The 19,410-nt window shown below is 55.8% G+C and overlaps 1 protein-coding gene across 1 annotated transcript; it reads right to left on the minus strand.

Moving 5' to 3' along the window:
* Positions 1 to 1,217: 1,217 nt before the first annotated feature.
* Positions 1,218 to 16,373, minus strand: Pvr (PVR cell adhesion molecule). The gene is made up of 8 exons (XM_076838937.2): positions 16,232 to 16,373; positions 13,874 to 14,224; positions 12,442 to 12,747; positions 10,921 to 11,038; positions 8,397 to 8,542; positions 7,340 to 7,453; positions 5,345 to 5,376; positions 1,218 to 4,986 (listed from the first exon to the last, which is right to left on the minus strand). Exons 1-8 carry the CDS (start codon positions 16,290 to 16,292, stop codon positions 4,921 to 4,923), a joined length of 1,194 nt encoding a protein of 397 aa, XP_076695052.2. The 5' UTR covers positions 16,293 to 16,373; the 3' UTR covers positions 1,218 to 4,920.
* Positions 16,374 to 19,410: the final 3,037 nt, after the last annotated feature.

Below are 19,410 nucleotides of genomic sequence, written 5' to 3' on the forward strand. Positions count from 1 at the left end.
CATTGTGCCCACCTCAAGGAAAAACCAATATATACATAAAGATAACGGCCTCAAGTGCTTTACTGCCTTTGTTCCGCGCCTGTGAGCTAGCTGTGGTGACATTTCTGCCCATGTCCTTGGTCACAAAGGTCAAGAACTCCAGCCACCCATGTCCTGGCGGTCAAGACGGGATGCCCAGCTTCCTGTGGAACCCCAGGAAGCCTCAGCTCGGGCCACAGCTTCAGAGCACCAGCGCCTCTGGGTCAGCAGCCAGTCCACCTGCCCTCCAACCCCGGGCGCTTGGTCTCTCGCTGAGTGACCCAACAAGACCTTGGCTGCGCCCCTGAACCCCGCTTCCTCCTCTGGAGGATGGGAATCCGCAGGGCCCTTCACCGAGGGCTCAGAGGAGTAAGTAACCGGGGCTGTGCGCAGGTGGCCTTGGTGGCTGTCACTTACTGCTGACCTAGTCCCCACGCCCCCCCTCCAGGCCAGGTGCGGCTTCCCTGCAGGGTTTCCAATCCCCACTTCCCGGCTGCCAGGGAGGGTTCCCCGTGGTGACCCAGGTCAGAACAGCCCAGTCCTTCTTGCTGTAGTTTCGGGATCTCCTGTCAGATTGTCGCAAATCAGCAATTACTTCTTGGCAGGCCTAAAGCACGGCCAGCCATTCCGGATGTTCCAGTTGATGAAGCAGCTTTCTCTCTCCCTCTTCTCTCCCTCCTCTCTCTCTCTCTCTTCTCTTTCTCCCCCTCCCCTTCCCCTCCCCTCCCCTCCCCCTCCCCTCCTCTCCCCCTTCCCTCCCCCTCTCCCCCTCCCCTCTCTATCCCCTCCTCCCCCTCCCTCTCCCCCTCCCCTCCCCCTCTCCCCCTCCCCTCTCTATCCCCTCCTCCCCCTCCCTCTCCCCCTCCCCCTCCCCTCCTCTCCCCCTTCCCTCCCCCTCTCCCCCTCCCCTCTCTATCCCCTCCTCCCCCTCCCTCTCCCCCTCCTGTCCCCTCCCCTTCCTCTCCTGTCCCCCTCCCCTCCCTCTCCTTCTCTTTCTTCCCTCCCCTCTCTATCCCCTCCTCCCTCTCCCTCTCCCCCTTCCTCTCCCCCTTCCTCCCTCTCCTGATTCATTTTCAACTATTAAAACACAGATTAGGTTTATTATAAAACATTTATTAGTCATTAACTCAAAAAGAAGAAAATAAAATTCAAACGTCTTCCAAGCAGCTTCCAAGAGGCAGTGGAGACCAACAGCCTTCCTTCCTCCAGGCTCCTCCCAGCCTCAGAGGGCGGACCCCATTGGTCCCAGCCTCCGGGTGGCCCATTCTTCTGGCTTGGGATTGGTTGGGCGGTGTGGGAGCTGGCCAATGAGATGGGAGGGATGCTGCAGAGATTCGGCCGAGGGGATGGGCTGCTCCTCTGGGTCTGAGACTGGGTGGAGGTGGCCCCTCCGTGTTGGCATCAACCTGAGGCTGATGGCAACATTTGGAGGAAAACAGAATGAACCGCAGAGAAGCAGGGCTGAGAAACCAGGGTTCCTGGAGTAGAGCAGGAAAATCCAGCTCCTTGTTTTAAATATCAGCCTACAGAGGAGGGGTGGGGTGGGGTGGGGCCGGGGGAGTTGCTATTGATACTGGGGATTGAATCAGGGTGCTTTACCACTAAGCACATCTTCAGCCCATTTAATTTTTATTTACGTTTTCAAAATTTAGGGTCTCCCTAAGTTGCTTAGGGTTTGGCGAAGTGGCTGAGGCTGGCCTTCAACCTGTGAGCCTTCTGCCTCAGCCTCCTGAGTCGTTGGGATTACAGGTGGGCCCCACTGTGCTGGCTGCCCTCACATATACGTCCATCCTTCACTTCAAAGCTTTGATGTATTCCTGAAAATTCTGCCAGTAAGTGAAGAACTAGGAAATTTTTTTTTTCTGTAACAAACTTTTATTATTTTTACCAAAATTATGCTAAAATGCATACATTTTCCCATTCTGACCATTGAAAACTTATGGCGTTAGTACATTCACGATGTTGCACACCTATCACCACCATCTGCACCCAGGACATGTTCATCACCTCAGAAGGAAACCTCGACCCCAGTTTGCTCCCAGTTTCCTCCTTCCCAGCCCTCCACAACACTCTGGCTGTCCTTGTGGATGCCGCCCTTTCTGCAAATGTCATACATGCAACAGGGGGCTTTGGTGGCCAGCTTCTTGCACTTAGTGTAATGCCTTGGGGCTTGGTTCTGTTTTTACGGTTGAAGAACATCCCTTGTCTGGGCACACCACGTTTCCTATTGTGGCAGTGCTGGTGTGAACCTCCACATACAGATATGTGTTCAAGTGCCTGTTTTCAATTCTTTGGGGGTTACATTCCTGGGAGTGGAATTCCCAGGTCACTTTGTCCTTTTATAAAAATTTTTTTTTTAGGAAAAAATTTTTTTTTCTGTAACAAATTTTTATTATTTTTACAAAAATTGTGCTAAAACACATACATTTGTGCTAAAACACACACATACAAACTTCTTTTAAAAGAAGTTCAATCTCCATTTGACCCAGCTATCCCACTCCTCGGCATATACCCAAAGGACTTAAAATCAGCACATCACAGTGACATATTCACATCAATGTTCTTAGCAGCTCCATTCACAATAGCTAAGCTATGGAACCAGCCTCGGTGCCCTTCAACACAGATAATGGGTACAGAAAATGCGGAATATATATAATGTAATATTACTCGGCCATGAAGATTAATGAAATCATGGCATTTGCTGGTAAATGCATGGAACTGGAGACTATCGTGCTAAGGGAAATAAGCCAGTCCCCAGAAACCAAAGGCTGAATATTCTCTCCGATAGGCATATGCTAATTCACAATAGATGTGTTGGGGAAGAACAGAAGTTTGCTGGAGAAGACAAAGGGGAATGAAGGGGAGGGGGATGGGAATGCAAATGCCAGTAGAATGAACCGGACATCACTTTCCCAAGTTCATATGTGAACATGTCCAGTGAAATCCACGAGAAGGGGAAGCTACGCTCCCTGTGTGTACGATATGTCAAACACACTCAGGTCTAACTAAAAAGAACAAATATAAAAAATAAGTTAAAGGAAAGCCCCCTGGGCTGGGCTCTGGCTCTGCAGTAGAGCACTCGCCTAGCACGTGCGAGGCCCTGGGGTCGACGCCCAGCACCATGTCAAGATGAATACGAAATAAAGGTACTGTGTCCAGTCACAACTAAACAACAATTAAAAAAAAAATCCTGGGCACACAGTTAAATAAACTAAGGGTTTATTTAAATAAATTTTGTTTATTTAAATAAATTTTATTTATTTATTAAATAAATTCTACTTAAATAAATAAATATACGGAAATCAACCCTTCCCTCGACTCTGCAGCGGTGTGGACCTCGGCCTGGTCCCTCACTCCTGTCCCTTCTCCCCGACCCTTCTCTGCTCGGTCTCTGGAGGGACTCCGAACCCTGCTGCATTTCCTCCCACAGACTCGGATCCTAGGGGTTTTTCTTTTTTGTGGTGCTGGGATTCCATCCCAGGGCCGCGGGTGCGCTGGCCTCAGGCTGTCCCCTAGCCCTGAGCAACACCCCCGCCTCCCACAGGCCTTTCACAGTCAACTTTAAAAGTCCCAAGTCTCTTGACGTGTGAGCACCGGGTTCCACACTCAGCACCACGTAAAAATAATAAGGAGCTAGTGAGATGGAGGCACGTGACCCTCTACAGAAGTCAAAAATAATAAGTTTCGCAGTGTCCGGGGTGGCATAGCTGCTGGGCACAGGGTCTGACCTTGCTAAAGGTCACCTCCCGGGAATCCTGGCGCGGCTGCAGATGCTGTCCTGGGACCTGGGTGGTGGCTGAGAGCCCCCCACAGGCTCGCACTTGTCACTTGCCACTCCACGTCCTCGTACAACCCTGGGCAGTCTGGTTCTCTTTGGTGACCAGGCTCAGGGCTGCTACTTGTCACCATAGAGATCCAGCTGACACAGACGTTTGGAAGTTCAGTGCCAGAGGCCCACCTTCTCTGGCAGGTGGCACATTCGGTGTCCTCTGTGCAGTAAAAGATTAACCCTGCCCAAGGAGAGAGCTGGCCTTTGTCCCCGGCCCCTGCAAGGTCACCTCTGAACCCCTGGAACATCCTGCCTGTCAGTTTGCCTAAGGGCCTGGGCCACTCCGGGAGGGGGGTTTCCAGTAATGGCGTGAGCTACAGCGGGGCCCTCGGGCCACACGGTACTGGTTTGACCTACCGAGATGCTAGAGCAGGGTCAGCCGCACAGAAGGCCAGCAGCGTCCATGTGCTGACCCCAATAAAAAGCCAGGACACGCGGGTGGTGCACTCCTGTAACCCCAATGGCTCAGGAGGCTGAGGCAGGAGGATCCCGAGTTCAAAGCCAGCCTCAGCAACTTAGGCTTAAGCAACTCAGCGAGGCCCTGTCTCTCAATAAAATATAAAAAAGGGCCGGGGACGTGGCTCAGTGTTTAAGTGTCCCTGGGTTCAATCCCAGTTCAAAAACAACAATCACAACAATAAAAACAAATCAAAGTCGGGACCCTCGGGTCGCTGGTGAGCTTCCCTGGGTAGAGGCCACATCAGTGCTGGGGGCATTCAGTGCTGACCCTGGGCGTCCCCGGGAGAGGCAGGAGGAGGAGCCCCCCTGGCTCCCCCAGACCTGCTCGGTGCTGTCCTCGTGGCTGACGGTGACCTGTCCTCGTGAGCTGGCGGCTCTCCTGAGTGAGGCGAGCGGTTTCTTGGAGGCCTGTGGATTCTTCTTGCAAGTGGGGAGCCCAGAAAGAGGCCCTGGGGCTCCCAACTCGCAGCCGCCCACGGCACTGTGAGGGGACAGGCTGCAGGTGTGCGCGGGGCCGGCCTGGCCGGCTGCAGGGGTCTTCCACCATCCGGTGGGGTCCTGCCAGCGAGGCTCCGGCCTAAGCAGTTCTGTCCCTCTGTTCAGTGCTGACACTGTCACCTTGTGCTTTGGGCTGGTCCATCCAGGGGGTCGTCCCTCTGAACCTGGGAGTAGGTGACATCCTGGAAGGGGGTGCTCGGCATTAGCCTCGGACACTTTCAGACAACAGGCGGCATCTTTGAGCCAAAGGGCAGCGCGCCGCCCTCTCCCCTCTCCCTGGAAGCCAGGCCAGTGCTCCCAGGAACAGTCACTGGGGGCGCAGTGCTGCAGGGACGATCCCCAGCCCCCACCTGAGTCGCAGGGGGCTTCAAACTCTACCGAGACCCCTGCAGCTTGAGGCAATGGGAGGAAAGATCTAGGCCCCCAGTGCCATTCTGTGAGCCTCTAAAGATGTGTGTCCCCTCCTGGAGAAAGGCCTAGCAACTGACCTGTGGTCCCCACAGACCCCCAAACCCTCCTCAGCTGCACCTCCACACTTACCCCGTTCTCCGAAGGTCTGGGTCGGTCGCGATCTGGAGAAAGAGGAAAATTTCAGGAAGAAAGGACAATGCTGGGGGGCGGGGCTGGGAAGGGGACCTGTGCGGGTGTCTGGGCCCTGGAAATTCAAAGTCCTGCCTTTGCTAGTGATCTGGGGGTGCTCTTTCCCTTAGTGGGGTACACATTTATCAAACAAGGATGGTCAAGTGCTCTTTAAGGAGTTAGTCGTTCAGATATTAATTTGATTATAAAAAATAAATGAAAATTTATTTGCATGAACTCAAATCCCATCTCTGTTCTTTAGGATCTGTGTGACTTTAGACAAATGACTTAACCTTTCTGTGCCTCAGTTTCCTCCATTATCCAACAGGGGTTTATTCAGAAGATTGTATTATTATTCAACAGACAGTAACTATCTTGTGCCAGGGGCATTCAAGGTGCTAGAAATTCAACTGTGCATAAGACACAAAAATTCCCGCTCTAGTAGAAATTTAATTATGATGATGATGATGATCGTAATAGCAAGAGCACGGGCGTAGCTTACAGTGGGTCGATGTTGTGCTAAAATGCTGATGGCTACTCCCACTTTACAGTTTAGGAAACTGAGGCACACCATTTGCTCATGGTGAGATTGAGGCAATTGCCATGGTTATGACCTTGAATGACCTTCAAGGACAATGTGTTGCAGGCTTAACCATAGCCCTGGAGCTATGGGAGGTGCTGGGAGACTGGATGGTGGGCCCATGGGAGGACCTTAGGTCACTGGGGGGCATGCCCTCTGAGGGGATGCTGGGCCCTGGCTCTTTCCTGGCTCTCTGTTTCCTGGCCACCATGAGCTGGCCGGGCTCCCTTTGTCCTAGGCTCCCACCAGGACGTGTTGAGCTGCCACCAGCCCAAAGCCACAAGGCTGAGCAACCACAGTCTGAAGCCACAAGCCCAAATAACTGTCCCTCCCTGTGCCTGTCAGGCCTGGGTCACGGAGGGGGCGAGCTGGGCGACATGGTGTGGCATGAGGCCCCCACACAGATACTGGCCCCTGCACTCAGGAAACCCTTCCCTAAGTGCCGGGTGGTGCTGGGGACACAGCTGTGGCCCTGACACTCCCACTGTGCCCTCCTGGGCTCATAGAGACACGTACCCACCCGGTGGTGACCGGAAGGCTCCAGAGCAGACCTTGGTGCACTCTGGGAGCAGACCTTGGTGCACTCTGCGGGGGGGTGGTGGTGGTGGTGGGGTGATGGAGGGCTTCCTGGAGGTGTGGCCAGGGGGACCCCCAGATTCCCCCCTCCCCCCAGGGAAACGCTTCCTCCCAGGAGTCCTGCCTCGATGTGTGACCGCTGACAGGAGACTTCTCCTGTCACAGCAAACACTCCCTCCTCTGTCACACAGGGCTCACGGTGGCACCCTCTTTTCTGGATGGTTGTGCATATTCACTGAGCTCCTGTGTCAGAACCCTTAGTCCCTAGAAAGTGCTCAGCGAACTCAGCCTTGTGACAATAGAATCCGCAGAAGCGCTTCACAGGAGGAGGGGGGAGGGGGTTCCAGGCAGGGGACAGCCTGGACAAAGTCCCTGCGGTGCAGAGGCACTGGCCTTTGAGAGCCGAGCATCAAGGGGGCCAGTTCCTGCCACCTCCCCCTGGGGTCACTCCTGGGCAAGGCAGAGAAAAGCTGGTGGGGGCGTGTCACCCCACCCTCCATCACTCTGGCAGGGGCTCCCGTGTCACCCGGACTAAAAGCCAAAGTCCTTGCGGTGGCCTTCGAGGCCTTACATGACTGTCCCCCTCCCTAAATATTTGTAAAATGACTCGATGAACTAAGGACGGAGACTCCCTGATCTTGGGTCCTTGTCTCTAAAATGGGGGACACTCCATGGTGATGCAGGGAGAGGTGCACGCGGTGAGCACCACGCCCAGCACACAGTGGGCGTGCAACTATGGTGACTGGGGGTGCTGGTTCACGGCAGGCAGGTGGGGGTGTGCCCAAGAGGAGAGGACTCACCACGGCCCCTGTGCTGCTTGAAATAAAGGATCCCTACGACGATGAGGATGAAGACGGCGACGGCGACAACGATGCCGACGATGGCGCCGGTGCTCGGGTGAGGCCCCTCTGGGTCTGGCAGGAAGGAAACAGGCCTTAGGTGAGGGAGCTTCTGGGGCGATCCCCAGCCCAGCGCGCGTCCCTCCAGAGCCCGCGGGCCACTCTGCCCCGCCCAGTGGGTGTGGCTCAGGCGGACTTGGACTCAGCCCTGGCCAATGGGAACGTCCCAAGCTCCCTGGCTGCTGTGATTGGCTCATGTAGGCGGGCTGGGACCTGGGCTGGGCCAATGAGAGCCTGGGGTTTTGGTTTAGAGCTCTCAGGGCTGTCTTCCCCCGGGTATACAGGTGGGGGCGAGCTCTTCTAGCTGCTGAGCACCAGCTGGATTCCCTAGGACAGAACCGAAGAGCAGAAAGGAACGGAGATGTGAGAGGACAGGAAACTTCCTGGGCTCCATAGCTGGGGCGCCAAGATCCAACTGCACTTGAAAGCAAATTCTCAATAAAGTCTTCTACTTCTTTTTGCTCGGATTATTTTGAGTCATGCTTTTCTCTGTCAATTGCGATGGATGCAGTTCTTCCCCAACTACTTAGAAAGGCTTTTCTAAGTGCCTGGGGGAAGAGGCATCGCACAACTGGCCCAGCCTGGGTGGGTGGAGGGAGCGCGTCCAGGTGGCTGCACTATGGTCTGGTGGCACATAGCAGGTCCACTAGCTAGGTGTGGGGGTGCACCCCGGTAATCCCAACAGCCTGGGAGGTTGAGGCAGGAGGATCACTAGTTTGAGGCCAGCCTCCCCAACTTAGCGAGGCCCTAAGTAACTTAGTGAGACCCTGTCTCAAAATAAAAAATCAAAAGGGCTGGGGATGGGGCTCTGGGTTAAGTGCCCCTGGATTCAATCCCTGGTGCCCAAAAAAGAAAAAGAAAAAGTAAAGCTGACCCTGCTGGTCCTCTCATGAGAGGGCTCAGAGGAAGCCTGGCGTCAGAGCATCCTGGGGCTGAAGGTCTCCAAGGAGCGCCTCACCTTTGACTAGGATGGTCTGTTCCTTCTGACTTGTCCCTAGGGCGTTGGTGACGCTGCAGATGAAGGTCATGTTGATCGCTTGGTTGGTGGAGATCAGGAGCTGGGTGCCCTGGGCCACAGCAAAGGATGGCAGGGAACCTGTGGTCCTGGGGGAGACAGATGGGTAAGGACGTGGCTCTGCTGGAGTCCTAGGGATACTGCCACCCAGCACGCAGTGTGCGCCAGGGACATGGACACCATCACGCCATCTATGACACAGGTCGAGAGCAACTCTGGAGTCCCGGAGCTCTTCTCCTCCTCTCACACCCACATCCAACACCGGCAAATCCTGTTGCCCCACCTTCAAAACCTGTCCAGAATCCACGCGCTCCTGGGGCCCCCATGGCCACCACCCTGGTCCAGTCCTGGACCCTCCAGTTTCTGCTTTCGCCTGTCAGTTCCCCAAGTGACCACCAGAGGGCGCCAGCGAGCTCGACCTCAGCTCCTTCCCCTCCTGGATTCAGAACCCTGCCCTGGCTGGTCCCTGCCACCCTGGTGACCTGCGCCCTCCCACCCCAGCCGTCTGCCCACACTATCTATGAGCCTTCCCATTGCTCCTGCGTCTATCCACATCTATCCACGGTGGCCTCCTGGTTGCCCTTTGCAGATGCAGGCCCAGGGGCAGAAACGTGTTTGCATACACCGTTCCTCTGCCTGGAATGCTCTTCCAGGTACCTCACCCTCACCTCCTTCAGGCCTCTGCCCAGATGTCACCTCCACAACAACGTCCTCGGCCACCCCATTTCAACTGCAACCATCCCCCTCTTTTCCATCCCCCTCCTCTGTTTTATCTTTGTCACGACATTTATCAATATCGGATCTGCTATGTGCTTTCCGACTCCATCCTGCCTACTTCCCCTCCCTCGGTGGCCCCACAAGGGGACGAAAGCTGCTCCGTCTTATTTACTGCAGTAGGTTGGCCCATGGCCCCGAACACAGGAAATAGCGGAGCACCTTGGTTTAATGGACAGAGGTGGAGGAGGTGACGTTTGGGGCTCTGCAGAGCTGGATATAAATCTAGCCATCAGATTTGAGACTCCGAATTGTGGTGCCTGGAGCCAGGATGCCAAAGGTGGCATCTGACACAGCCAGCTGAAGATCCTTGGCCAGGCGTGGTGGCGCATTCCTATAATCCCAGTGGCTTGGGAGGCTGAGGCAGGAGGATCCCAAGTTCAAAGCCAGCCTCAGCGACTTAGTGAGGCCCTAAGCAACTCAGCTACTCAGTGAAACTCTGTCTCTAAAATAAAAACAATAACAAACAAAAAACCCAACAAGGCTGGGGAGGTGGCTCAGTGGTTAAATGCCCCCGAGTTCAATCCCCAGAACAAAAGACAGAAAGAAAATCCTGATGACAGTTTTCCCACTGATAATTGGTAAATATCTGTGACTTTTTTGCCAAAGTGGGTGGCTTAGTACAGGCACTACCATGACATCTGCACAGTGGACCATGGAGAATGATCCCCAGGTCCCACCTTAGGGTCTAATTGATCATAATGGCAGGCCCTGGGATGGAATCCCAGCAAGATTCCAAAAGGGACTGAGGTGCTTTGAAATACAAGGACAGAAAGGGCTGGCGGGTGGCTGGGGGTGGGCTGGTGGGCAGACCTGGGATAAGACCTGCAGGACGGTGTCAGCGAGAGAATCCACTGGGTGGACTTTGGAGTGTTGACTGGGAAATTTTTATGACTGTATGTTTGAAAAATCCCCTAATAAAGATGTTTGGGAAAATGGGGTTGTGGAACTACGTGCTTTGGCACGGAAAGGTGTTCAGAGAACAGGAAGTTTCAAAATCACGCAAGCAACGGAAAGCCAGCTTTTGTTTAGAAACAGAGAAAAAGAGAGGAAGGATAAATAACAAAAGGTAATAGCAGATACTTCTGGAGGTGACTGCCTTCGCATGACTATAGGCACTATTTTCTTCTTTTCACTCCTAAATATTGTCTGGAGAAATGGGCTCAATAACAACAATGTAAAGCAATTTATGGGGCTGGGGGTGTAGCTCAGTGGAAGATCATTTGCTTAGCACCTTTGAGGCCCTGATTCACCCCCAGCGCCAAAATGAAAAAAAGAAATTAATCATACCCTTTTCTTTTCTTTTTGTTTCTTTCTTCCCTTTATTTTATTTTGAGACAGGGTCTTGCTCAGTGGCCGAGGCCGACCTCACAAGTGCGATCCTCCTGCCTCAGCCTCCTGAGTCACTGGGTCGACAGGAATGAGCCCCTCTGCCTCTTCCTTCCATCTCAACCTTGGTGCGACTTTGGGGAAGCTTATGGCTGGGGGCCTCAACTCTCTCACGCAGCCTGTGGGGGTGACTACGTGGCTTCACAGGGTGATAGGGAAGTGGCACTGCCCAGGGGTTGGTGGGACTGAGTGAGGAGCCAGACACGGACTCTGGACTGTGGTTGATTTTTCTTTGGCTTAGCTTTGGTTTGGGGTCCAGGCCCAGCCCCTCCCCCAGACCCAGGTCTCGGTCCACTTGACTCACGTGTTCCAGGCGTAGTCTGTGGGCTCTGGGTTGCTGCGTCCCTCACAGTTCAGGGTGACCTTATCTTGGCCCACGTACCAGTTGCCGTCATAGCCAGAGATGGTGACCTCGGGGGGGTCTGGGGGAGATGGACACAGGCTGAGTCGGGCGCTTTCCTGGGGTGTGAAGGTGCACTGTGTCCCCTCCCGGCAGGAGAAGGCCTCCGTGGGGTGCGGAGCTGCCCAAGGTGGAGAGGCCTGTGGGGGGACTCCAGGGCGGGGGACCCCTTCCGAGGGCAGAGCGGGGGTGGCCCTGTCAGGGGGGTAGTGGAGGGGGCTTCGGGGCCCAGCTCCCTGCCAACATTCTCGGGACACGTCCCCGCCTGCCCTGGGTGTCCTGGGAGCAGAAGCCTCCCGGACACCTGAAGCCCACGGGAGCCTGTTCAAGGTTCTGACAAGTCCTGCAGACAGAGTCCTGGCTGAGCCTGCGTCAGTCCAGAAATGTCACTGGGGCCCCCCATGGTCCAGCTACTTTGGGAGGCTAAGGCAGAAAGGATGCAAGTTCAAGGCCATCCTGGGCAATTTAAAATAAAAAATAAACAGGCCTGGGGCGTGGCTCAGTCGTGGGGAGCCCTGTTCAGTCCCCAGGACCATTTTTTTTTTCTTTTAAAGAGGTGGCTACTCCAAACTTTGAAGTCATATAGTAGCTTGTGCCCTCCTGCCATTGGATGGGGCTGCCCGTGTGGACACATTTTTGGGGTGTCCATGACGTCGACACTGGGGGGGTAGAGGAAGTGACCCTGTGTAGGAGACCCGGGCTGTGGGGGCTGTGAGCTCAGAACACAAGGAAGCCGTGTGGCAATGCAGGGGGTTGGGCAGCCCAGGGAGCAGGCAGTGTAGACAGCACTGGGCAGAGGGCAGCGTAGGCTACACTGAAAGAATCATCTCAATGCTGCTCAGGGAGCCTGTGTGAAAAACTCAGGGCAAACTGATCCAACCCAGGGGAGCCGGTGGCTCAGCAGCATTGGTATAGACCATGTCAGAGGTCAGTGTAGACAACGGGAAGCTGGGTAGAAAATGGATAAGGAGGGCTGGGCATGGTGGTGCATTCCTGTAATCCCAGCGGCTTGGGAGGCTGGGGCAGGAGGATTGCAAGTTTGAGGCCAGCCTCAGCAACTTGGTGAGGCCCTAAGCAATTGAGAGAGACCTTGTCTCAAAATAAAAAAAATATAAAGGGCAGGGGGTGTAGCTCAATGGTAGAGCATCGCTGGTACCAAAAAAAGAAAGAAAGAAAATGGACAGGCACGGGTATAGTCAAGGGGGCAGCCGTGTGGACACGTGGGGAAGGTCAGTGTAGACAGTTGCCCAAGGAAGCAGGTTGTAGGCAAGGTGTGGGGCAGTGTGGACCGTGCTGAAGGGAGTCATGTAGACTGGGTGGGGCGTCAGTGTGGGCAGTGGCTGTCTCGGGGCGGTGCTGTCATGGCTCAGTGGGGCCGATGTGACGATGGAGACTTTGCCCTTGATCACACGTGGGCACACTCACAGGGCACAGCGAGGGTCACCGGCAGCAGGGCAGGCTCCTCCTGGCTCTCGTGCTCCACCCTGCAGGTGACGTTCCTGCCATCTGCCCGGCCGGAGGGCACCAGCGTGAAGACGCTGACGACGGTGTAGGTGCCGGGCTGGGGTCCTGGCTCCACGGTGCTGTTGGCTGAGCCATTCAGGAACGGGGACCAGGTGACTTTGGCGGGTGGGCGCCCCCCTTTGGAGCTGCAGCGGGCCACGGGCACAGGTTCCCCGGTGGACGGCCTCAGCGGGACCTCCTGGGCCTCTGCTGTGTTCCGGGGCTTGGCTGGGGGGAGAAGCAACAGGGCGGGTCACCTCCTGCCTGAGGTCATTCCCAAACCCCTCAGCAGCAGCCGGTGTCTATTTAAGGATCCAGGATGGTCCAGTCAGATCCCAGCTCTGCCCCGAGCAGCTCGGTGGCCTTTATTTGTCCACTGGGGATAACTAAGGGTCACAGGGAATGAGAAGGCGGGCAGGCAAAGCTCTTGGCACATAAATGCTCAGTGGTGGGTGGTAATGACCAAGGCCACCCTGCCCTGCCCTCCTGGGGTACAGACAGATGTTCCCCAGACAGTGATGATCCGCAGTGGGATGGGGGACCCAGAGAGGACATCTGAGGAAGATGTTGCAGAGGAGGACGCCTGAGCCCTGAAAGTCCAGAGGGGAAGTGACCCACCCAGGGTCACCCAGCTGGGCTTCCTGGCAAGGTGCGCCTGATTCCAGAACCCTGTTGACGGGATCTGAAGGGCTGTTGTGGTGATTCCCTAGCCCGGGGCTTCCCTGGGTCCCTTCCTGTCACTACCTGGGTCATTACTCACTGAAGATTTTTTCCTTGGGTGACTCATGGATTCAGTTTCACCCCCGGCCTAAATCTAACACTCGGAATCCCAGGAACCCAGCCTGGGGGACCCCAGGCTATTGTCTGCAGGGCACGTTCCAAGCAGGTGATGAAAATTTCGTGAGTGACTCATTGGAAGGGCTGGGAAAAACTGGGGCGTGGGGACCTCTGTTCAAGTTCCAAGAGGAAAACTAGTCAACCCCCCACCCTCCCACCTCCCTCAGGAAACCGTCCCCAGGGCCCCACCTGCAGTGGGGGGGGGGGTGGTGAGCAACCAGCGGTCCCCTGCGGGACTGGCGGTCGCTGCCTCCCAACTGTCTCAGTTTCAACTTTTCCTTCTTCTCTAAACTCGGGAGCCACGGCTGACATCTAGTGAGGAGCTCCCAGGAGCGGGGACAAGTCCCCAAGCGTCCCCTTGCAGAGCTTCACCTGGCTAAACTCGGGCGACCCCAGGACACCTTTCTGAGTGTGGCGCTGTTTACAGGAGTTTTGCATTTTCCTCCCAGTCCCCAAGATCAGTCCCTGCAGGGTCCCCGCTCCACCTCGCCGCCGGCCTCGGGTCCCCTCGGCTCACCGAGCACCCGGAGCCAGGTCCACGCGATCCCGCTGCCCATGGGGAAGGTGGCGAACTGGCAGGAGTAGTTGGCCTGGTCCTCGGCGCGCAGCTCGGACACCCTGAGCGAGGCGTCCAGCAGATCCGCGCTCGCGAACCCGATCCGCTCCGGCTCCGCCAGGCTGGGGCCCCGCGTCGGGTGGCGGACCGCCACTTTGTGGAGGCCTCCTTCTGAGTCTTGCCGCATCCACGTCACCTGGGTCACCTGCGCATTGGGCTCCAGAGGCTGCAGCAGGTGGCAGGGCAGTAACAGAGAGCCGTTCAGGAGGCCGCTCACCTGAGCAGGCGCCTGGACCACGACAGTCCCAGTTCCTGCAGGGAAACCAAGAGCATGTTTATAAATGGGGACACTGGCCCAGAGGTCTGCTCCCTGTCACCCCGGGGCCAGCGGGAATTGGAACCTGGGCTGTCTGAGTAAGGCGCCAGATCCTATAGGAAAATCTTCTCTGTGCCAGCCCAGCACACAGTAGGTCCTCAGCTTGTGCTGGCCCTTGCCGACATTAGTAAACGTAACGCTAGGGATTCTTCTTAATAATAATAAGGTCAGTGCCTGGCTCAGAGGCCTGGGGGAGCAGGAGGGGACAGGAGGCAAGGGAACAGGAGGGGCCTGCGGGAGCTCCAGCCCGGACGTGCACAGCTGTGGGGCCTTGTGCAGGTGGTTTCAGGCCTCTGAGCCTCAGTTTCCTCATCTGTAAAATGGATGCTATCGTTTGGATCTCAGGGCTCCCTCAAAGGTCCATGTGGTCAAAGCTGGGACCCCTTAAGAGGTGAGGCTTAGTGGGAGGGCTTTAGGTCATTGGGGGTGTGCCCTTGAAGGCCATGGTGGGACTTTGGTCTCTTTTTTCCTCTTTCCCATCCTGGCACGAGTTTAGCTCCACTACAGGCTCCTTGTCACGAGCCCAAAACCAATTAATCAGAGATTGAAACTCCCAGAACTGTGAGCCAAAATAAACCTTTGCTCTTTAGAAGGTGATAATCTCTCCAGGCAGGTGGCACACACCGGTGGCTCAGAAGGCTGAGGCAGGAGGATCACAAGTTCAAAGTCAGCCTCAACAACTTAGGGAAGCCCTAAGCAACTCAGTGAGACTGACTCTAAATCAAGTACAAAAAAAGGGCTGGGGATGTGGTTCAGTAGTTAAATGCCCCTGGGTTCAATCCCTGGTAACAACCTTCCCCCCCAAAATAGATTTCAATAGCACAGTAGCATCTTCCCCCAGAGCAACCTGCACCCCAGAAGCTTCTGGAACCTCACAGCAATTCAAGGCAAGATAACGTCAGATTAACACCCCTCAACGACCCCCACCAGGCACAGAAGAAACATATCAATGAAATGAAGCAAGATCATGTCCATGAAGGCCAGACTGTCTCAAAAAAAAAAAAAAAAAAAAAAAAAAAAAAGATTATCTCAGGCATTTTTTCCCCCAGTGACTGAAGGGGTCTGGGACGGATGCGACTCTGCCCTTGACTTGCTGCTGGGCAGCTCTGGGTCAGTGACTCTCCTCCCTGGCAGGACTGTTGTGGGGGATGAAATTGGGCGAGGTGGACTCTGCTGAAGTTTCCTCCAACCCTCTCCAGAGCCCTGTGTGATACACACTAGAATTTTCGTCCCTTTAAGAGGGGGAAAGCCGGGCTGGGAGGGTGAAGTCACTTCCTGGGGTTAGCAGAGCCTGGGCTGGGAGCGGGTCGGTGGGCTCCACCCTGCACCCAGACCATCCTGGCGCTGGGCGGGCCGCGAGATCCTCGCAAAACCCGCCTTGCAAGGGAAGGTCCCCCCCGCCCCCGCGGCCACCACGCAGCAAGTGCACTTTCCCACGGCCACGCAGGTGTCAATCCCAGCCGCGGAGCTCTGAGCCCGAGCGGACTGACTGAGAGCTGCGGCGCCCGCCCCGACGCACAGCAGGTGCTCAATAAACCAGTGCGGAGAGAATGCCCTGGTCCTAGGAAGGAATGGATCCCTGACGGGCCAGGGTCCCGGGGCCAGCGCCGGTGCCGCCGTCTCCCAGGTCAGCCCTCTCGGTGGTCCTGGCCGCGGGCTGGCCCGGGCGTGGCGATCGCGAGCCGGAGGTCACCGCCGTGAGTCATCCTCTTTTCCCGGAGTCGGACTCCGGTTTCGGGAATCTCTAAACTCCACCGGGCCCCTGTCAGGGCGGCTCAGAGGCGGGGTCCTGCGGGGGTCCCTATTCCTTCCAGCCCCGGGGCGGAGGAGGTTGTGTGGCAGAGGGTCGGTGCCTGCAGCCTTCCGAGGCCCAAGAGGCAGAGAGCTGCCGGGAGCGGGGCGGGGGCTGGGCCGGGACCGCGAGCGGCGCAGAGGTCACTCACCGGCTCCCCAGGTCGCCCAGGACAGCGCCAGCAGCGCCAGCAGAGCCAGGGGTGAGACCATGTTGGTTCCTGGGTGTCGCAGGCCCAGAGCGCCGCTGCGATCTGCGGGTTGGACTCTGGCTGCTCCTTCGCGGACGTCGGAGGTAGCGACTGGGACGAGCCCAGCGTCGGAATGCCCTAGGCACCGCCCCACCCGAGGCGCCAGCTGCGGAAGGGGACGTCCCACTTCTCCGGAGCCCGGCGCCTGCCGCGGGAAGGCGCGTCCTCTGCGCAGGCGTGAGCCACCTGGAACTCGTGACAGCCCTGGAGGTGGGCGCGGGTCCCACGACGCTTTCGTTGCGAGGACGTCCATCTTCCAGGGGAGGAAATCCGGGCACGCAGAGAGATTTGGCGATTTCCTTTTTTCCCTTTTTTGGTACCGCGGATTGAACCCAGGGGGCGCTTAAGACTGAGCCCCACCCTCAGCCCTTTTCTATATTTTATTTAGAGACAGGGTCTCATGAGTTGCTTCGGGCCTCGCTAAGTTGCTGAGGCTGGCTTTGAACTTGGGATCCTTCTGCCTCAGCCTCCCGAAGCGCCGGGGTCACAGGCGAGCGCCACTGCACCTGGCAGATTCAGCAGTTTTCTAAAAGGTCTCGGCTGCTCAGGGGCAGAGCTGAAACTGGAACCCGTAACTGGGACAGATCCGAGCTCTAAATCGCCCCTGATCTTCCACTCATCGGGGACCCGCGGGCTGGGGAATTAATTAGGCAGATCTGGGCACAAACGGGCAAATCGGTTCTCTCGGGCCTCAGTTTTCTCATTTTGAAATGGAGCATGGTGATAGTGCTTCACAACCACTTGTAAGGCTTGGGCAGGAAGCTGCGTGGCCCAGTTCCTGGCCTGGAGTCGGCAGTCCAGCAGCAGCAGCAGAGGTGGAGACAATGGTTAGCATTGTTGCTTTACAGCCATCTGCCGGAAGCTCCTTTTAGCACAAGTGAAGCCCTGTGTTCAACCCAGCACCAAATCAAATACCGACCATGCTCACCAGAGAGGTGGCTCGTTTGTTCTTCATCCAGCCTTAAGTCATTGAGCCAGCCATTATCCCCGGCACTGGGGGGACACAGCAGAAAATAAATGCAGAGAAGGAGTTCTGCCTTCCTGAAGCCCCAGCCTAGTGGACAGAAATGGATCAGAAAGGTAACAGTTCAGCAAAAGCTCTCAGGTCCCAAGGCCATAAAGATTATGGAGCCACAGAGCCAGGTAGGGGGTTGGGCAGGCAGGGAGGGGGGGGAGGGAGAGAGATGACACAGAGGATGAAGACCAGAGAAAGGACAGAGAGACCAAGAGAGAGGTGAGGAGAGCAACACCCAGCAGAGAGAGACAGACCCAGAGAGCCCGAGAGGTTTCCTGGTCCCCAGGGGTGTCTGTCTTGGCTAGAGTCCCCATAAGTCCCAAGCAGGTCTGGTCCTCTTTTGCAACATCCCTATGTCATTCTTGAAGATTCCTCTTTTGAGTTTTGTTTACTTTGGGGGATTTGGTCCCTGGACACCCTCTGCCTTGGTTTTGATGCCCACGGGTGGCCCCGGGTCCGAGGACCTGGCCGGGCAGCTCTCAGCCTGACACACCTGGGTGAATTTCTGGATGGAATCTCAGGGGCGGGTCTTGGAAATCTCTGAATTTTCTAACGTCCTTGTTCTGCTGAGATGTTGCCAAATAGGGAGAGTGTGGCCGCAGTGTTCCTCTTCTGGAGTGTGCTGTCACTGTCTGGGGTTACCCCAGCTCCCGGGCTCCCTGCTATGGTGGCTCTGCCTCTCTCGGAGCTCTGGGCGGTCAGAGGCTGTCGCTCGCCTGTTGATGTTTGGGCTCCACGTTTGAGGCCCCCTCACCTCATGCTCTGTCGCTTCCCTTTGTGTATCTGTTTCTTGGTGACAGGAATGGGGTCTCGGCCCTAAAATAGACCACTGAGGCTTTGGTCTCTTAGTCACAAGAAGCTCAGAAATGGGTGCATGTCAGGGTTAAGGGTCAGTAATGGGGTGGGGGTTGAGAAGGAGTCAGAGCGGACGGAGGTCAAGAAATGGGAGGGTCTCAGGGAGGGGGCTAGGATTTTGGTAGCCGATGTTCCTGAGTAAAATGAACAAACAAATTGGGTCAGCAAATAGCCGAGAAGGTCAAAGGCCCATGTTGTCAGAACGGCTATATTAAACGTCTTATTTTGGGTCTGGTTGAGTGTGGGAGGGGAATCAGTGGAAGGAGATTGCTGCCTGGTGGGAGGGGCATTTTGAGCAGAGGAAGCTGTGCGGCTCCCCTGGCAACCTCTCCCCACCTCTGAGCCAAAGGGGCGATCAGGGAACCATTGAAATGACCCTCCTTTGGCTCCCACAGCTCTGTGGACTCCTCCAGCTTGGGTCTTTTGTTGCTTGCCTTCATCCGGTCAACACAGATTTATTGAACACCTACTATGTATTGGGATCTATCCCAGGTGCTGAAGACACCTCAGGAGTATGTCCCTGCCCCGCTGGAGGTCCCATGCTGGGGTGGGAGGTAGAGAGAGAAAGAAAGATAAGGTGGACTGGTGCTTTGTTGGAACCTGGGTAAAAAATAAGACAAGGTGAGCAGACAAGGGAGGATTCCATCAAATAAATGCCTCTGATAACCAGGATTCCGTCTGGTCATCAGCTCAACAACACTGGCAGCCCGGCCTGGGGAATGACCCCTTAGGCAGGTCTGGTGGAAGAGGTGAGTGGTGAAGGGCACCTCATCACCTGGCTCCAGAGGAATTAGATCCAGTTTTCAAGGTTAAGGAATTAAGACAACAGAAAGTTGAGGATTCGGCTCAGCCTTCAAAGGCTGTGTGACCAGCAGAGACAGCAGGAAGCCAGATCCCTCCCAGAAATGCAGGGCCATTAAAATCAAACCCATGAGGCAGGACAATGGTCTGCCCTGTTCTGAAATTATTTTATGACCTTTCCCAGATGATAAGGGGCAATTTCCAGGTGGTCAGTAGCAAGCACCATGAGTAAGACTTCATTCGCCAAAGTAGCCTAGAGATTCATGGACTTTTTTAGCTTAATAAAAATTGCACCTTGAGTCACAGAATAATGAGCCTGCCTCCCTCCACCAGGCCCGAAGAGCTCAGGTGCAGCCCAAACCCCACTTCTACCTGGGATGGCGCCAACAGACCCCGTCTCTCCTGTCAA

The sequence above is a fragment of the Callospermophilus lateralis genome, chromosome 18, assembly GCF_048772815.1.
Source record: "Callospermophilus lateralis isolate mCalLat2 chromosome 18, mCalLat2.hap1, whole genome shotgun sequence".
Lineage (NCBI taxonomy): Eukaryota > Metazoa > Chordata > Mammalia > Rodentia > Sciuridae > Callospermophilus > Callospermophilus lateralis.

What these genes read in the sequence shown, in the direction of transcription:
- Pvr (XM_076838937.2), bottom strand. Translation starts at nt 16,292, where the DNA reads ATGGTCTCACCCCTGGCTCTGCTGGCGCTGCTGGCGCTGTCCTGGGCG. An exon ending in GGTGACCCTCGCTGTGCCCT is followed by an intron (nt 11,039 to 12,441) that starts GTGAGTGTGCCC and finishes CATCTCCCCCAG; the next exon opens with ACCCCCCCGAGGTCACCATC. An exon ending in ACAGACTACGCCTGGAACAC is followed by an intron (nt 8,543 to 10,920) that starts GTGAGTCAAGTG and finishes TGTCTCCCCCAG; the next exon opens with GACCACAGGTTCCCTGCCAT.